The following is a 2838-nucleotide window of genomic DNA, read 5'->3' on the forward strand; positions in this document are numbered from 1 at the left end:
GGCTCTAGGGCCCTGGGCAGAACTGTGGCCTCAGAAAGGCGGTCTGAGGGAGGAGGGAGCGACTGGAGAGAGGCTGGGGAGCAGGATGCAGGGCTGCGGGGTCAAGTGTGGCACTCTCAGTAGGAGGAGACTCTGGCGTGTGGCCTCTGTCACCCCTGAACCCTGGAGCTCCCACCCTCATCCCCAGAGGGCCTCCAGGGGGAGGCAGAGTGCAGGTCGGGCAGGGTGTTGGGGTGCAGGCACCCATGGCTTCACCCGTGTCTCCCGGTGCCAGGCTGTGGGGCTTGAGGACGGATGGGTGGGCTTCAGGGCGGGTGAGGTAGGGGTCGCTGGGTGCTGTCAGGGCCGAGTGTCCGAGTGGGGCGGCCTGGAGCTGCGGGGGACCTGTGGGAGGGTGGGCTCCGGCACTCCGTGGGGACGGGGACTGGACAGGCCCAGGGACGATGTGTTTTTTGAGATGGGTGTGTTCAGGGGAGATGAGGACACTGGTCATGGTGGTGGCTGAAGGGAGGGACCATGGACAGAGCAGAGGAAAAGCCCATGAGCCGGGGGCCGGCCTGGGCGGGGCTAGAGCTTAGGCGCTGACGAAGCTGCGAAGCTGTGTGTGGTGTGGGGCCCGGGGAGCAGGGAGGTGAAGGGTCCACACAGAAAGGCCTTTCCCCCAGCAGAGGGCGGTGGCCTGGAGGGCAGTGACAAGGAGAGGGGAAGGTTCGGCCACACACACTACAGGGCAGGGATTTCCCAAGGGGGCCTGTCTCTCCTGCCTGGCCTCCTGGACCACAGCCAGAGCCAGCCTGCCGGCCCACCAGGCTCTGGGGCAGGTGGGAGGCGCCGGCCCGCCCGACTTGGATGGCCGGCTGCTGGAGGCCTCCGGGGCCCTGGCGCCCCACCATCCCTGACAGAACGCCGCGCCCCACAGGCATCGCTGTCTCTGCGGAGGGCGGGGCGCCCCCTCTCATCTTCCGAATTCCCCGGGGACGTTCCCGCTTCGGTCCGGAGGATTTCCCAGGACCAGCAGGGTTGCGGGGCGGGGGCGCCTCACAGAGGCCGGGAAGCCCCGCGAGGGTGGGGCAGGCCCCTGCAGGTGGGGAAAGCCTGAAGGCAGGTTTTGGGGGGATGCCAGGTTGAGCCCCCCTGGCAGGTGTCTCCAGCCCTCTACCGGGAGAGAGTCGGAGTAAAGCGCGCGCGGGAGGCGGGGCGGGGTCACGGGAGGCGCGCGCCGTTCGCCGCTGCCTTCGCCTGTCGCATTTGGGAGCGGAATCGCCCTTCTCCCCCGCTCCAGCGAGTCTCCGAGGGGCTCGAGCAGGTGCTAGGGGCAAGGGACCGGGGCTGGGGTGCGCCTTCCTGCTCCTGGAGAGCCCCCTACACAGATCCTGGATCCTGGAGCCCCAAGAGCAGCCCCACCCTTCAGTGAGTCCCCTCGGGTCCCCAGCGCCCCCCTCCGACCCCCTCCCAGCCTCTGCTAGGTGGTTGGCTAGGCCCAGCGGCTGCCTGGAGGCGGGGGTGGACCAGATGACCTTTCCCGGTCTCCTGGTCTGCAGCCAAGGTCTCGGGGTCCAAGTCCCGGAATGAGGGGGCGGGGCGTGAGGGGCGGGTCTCAAAGGGGTGGCGTCCCCGGGTCCCTGAAAGGCGCGCAGCAGGCGGGACCCACGCAGTCCAGCTCTTCTGTGTGCTGCAGTCTAGCCACCCTCATCGGACCCAGAGCCGCCATGCCCAAGTGTCCCAAGTGCGACAAGGAGGTGTACTTCGGTGAGCGCTCCCCCGAGCACCCCTCCTCCCCCGGCCACCCCCGGCTGAACCGTGGTACACCGCGCACCCACGCGGAAGCGTGGCCCCGGGGCTACGGGGCCCGGGCCCCTCAGGGGCGGAGGCTCCGGGGGACCCTGCGCGGACATCTCAGCCGTGCCTGCGGCCGCCTGGATGCGCAGGTCGGGACCCCTGCGTGGGGTGCCCCTGCCTGTCTCTGGATCTTCCAGTGTTTGGGTTACGCTCTCTCCTGCTTCCTCCGGGGCGCGCCCTGGGCGGGGACCCCGTGGAGCAGGAAGGAACGCGGGACTCCGGCCGCCCCTGCCGCGCTAAGTAAAAACAGACGGGGAAAACTTGCGCCTGGGGCGCGATCCCGGGCGCACTCCAGTTCCCAGCGCCACTTTCCTGCTCTGCGCCCCGAGACCCACCCATGGGAGGGGCAGGAGGAAGTGAGAAGTCCCCCGCCCGGGCCACCGAGAGGGCGCCCTGCAGGCCGCACCCGGTAACTGGCGCAGAGGTCAGAGGGCTCGACCCCGCAGCAGGGCCCTCCCGACCTTCCAGCCTCTTCCCCTCCAGCCCCACCCGACCCTCAGAACCCTGGCCTGGGGCTCGCGGCCCCTCCCATTTAGTCGGCTGGATTGGTGGAGGAAGCTGGAGATGCAGCTGCAGACTGACAGGGCCCAAGGGCCATCTGAGACTTCGGGTGGGCCACCAAGTGTGGCAGAGTGAGGCCCTAGGCAGAGGTGGCTGGAGCAGGTGGGTGCGTGAGTGGGTAGGTGTGCCCTGTGTCCCCATAGCGGTGTCTCATGGGGGGCCTGTCTGTATCTCTGCAGCCGAGCGGGTGACGTCCCTGGGGAAGGACTGGCATCGGCCTTGCCTGAAGTGTGAGAAGTGTGGAAAGACACTGACCTCGGGGGGCCATGCCGAGGTAGGTGGGGCCACGGGGGCAGCAGGTGTGTGGGGTTCGGTGGGGACAGCCCCTAATGGACCCTTTCTCTGCAGCACGAAGGCAAGCCCTATTGCAACCACCCCTGCTACTCCGCCATGTTCGGGCCCAAAGGTATGCTCTCTGGCCCGACCCAGCCCCCCACG

At 68.8% G+C, this 2838-nt stretch overlaps 1 protein-coding gene and 1 long non-coding RNA gene across 2 annotated transcripts in view; both read left to right on the forward strand.

The window, feature by feature from the left end:
- The first annotated feature begins 1820 nt into the window (after nt 1-1820).
- LOC120613976 (uncharacterized) lies at nt 1821-2795 on the forward strand. The gene is made up of 3 exons (XR_005655819.1): nt 1821-2263; nt 2580-2674; nt 2749-2795. It is a non-coding gene; the product is annotated as an uncharacterized LOC120613976 (long non-coding RNA).
- A 13-nt stretch (nt 2796-2808) lies between these two features.
- Nucleotides 2809-2838, forward strand: part of TEDC1 (tubulin epsilon and delta complex 1) — a 7426-nt gene continuing 7396 nt past the window's right edge. Inside the window, exon 1 of the mRNA XM_039876616.1 lies at nt 2809-2818. Coding sequence (XP_039732550.1) covers nt 2809-2818 — 10 coding nt within the window. The remainder of the gene's footprint in view (nt 2819-2838) is intronic.

This window comes from Pteropus medius, unplaced genomic scaffold (genome assembly GCF_902729225.1).
Source record: "Pteropus medius unplaced genomic scaffold, Ma_sr-lr_union100, whole genome shotgun sequence".
NCBI classification, from domain to species: domain Eukaryota; kingdom Metazoa; phylum Chordata; class Mammalia; order Chiroptera; family Pteropodidae; genus Pteropus; species Pteropus medius.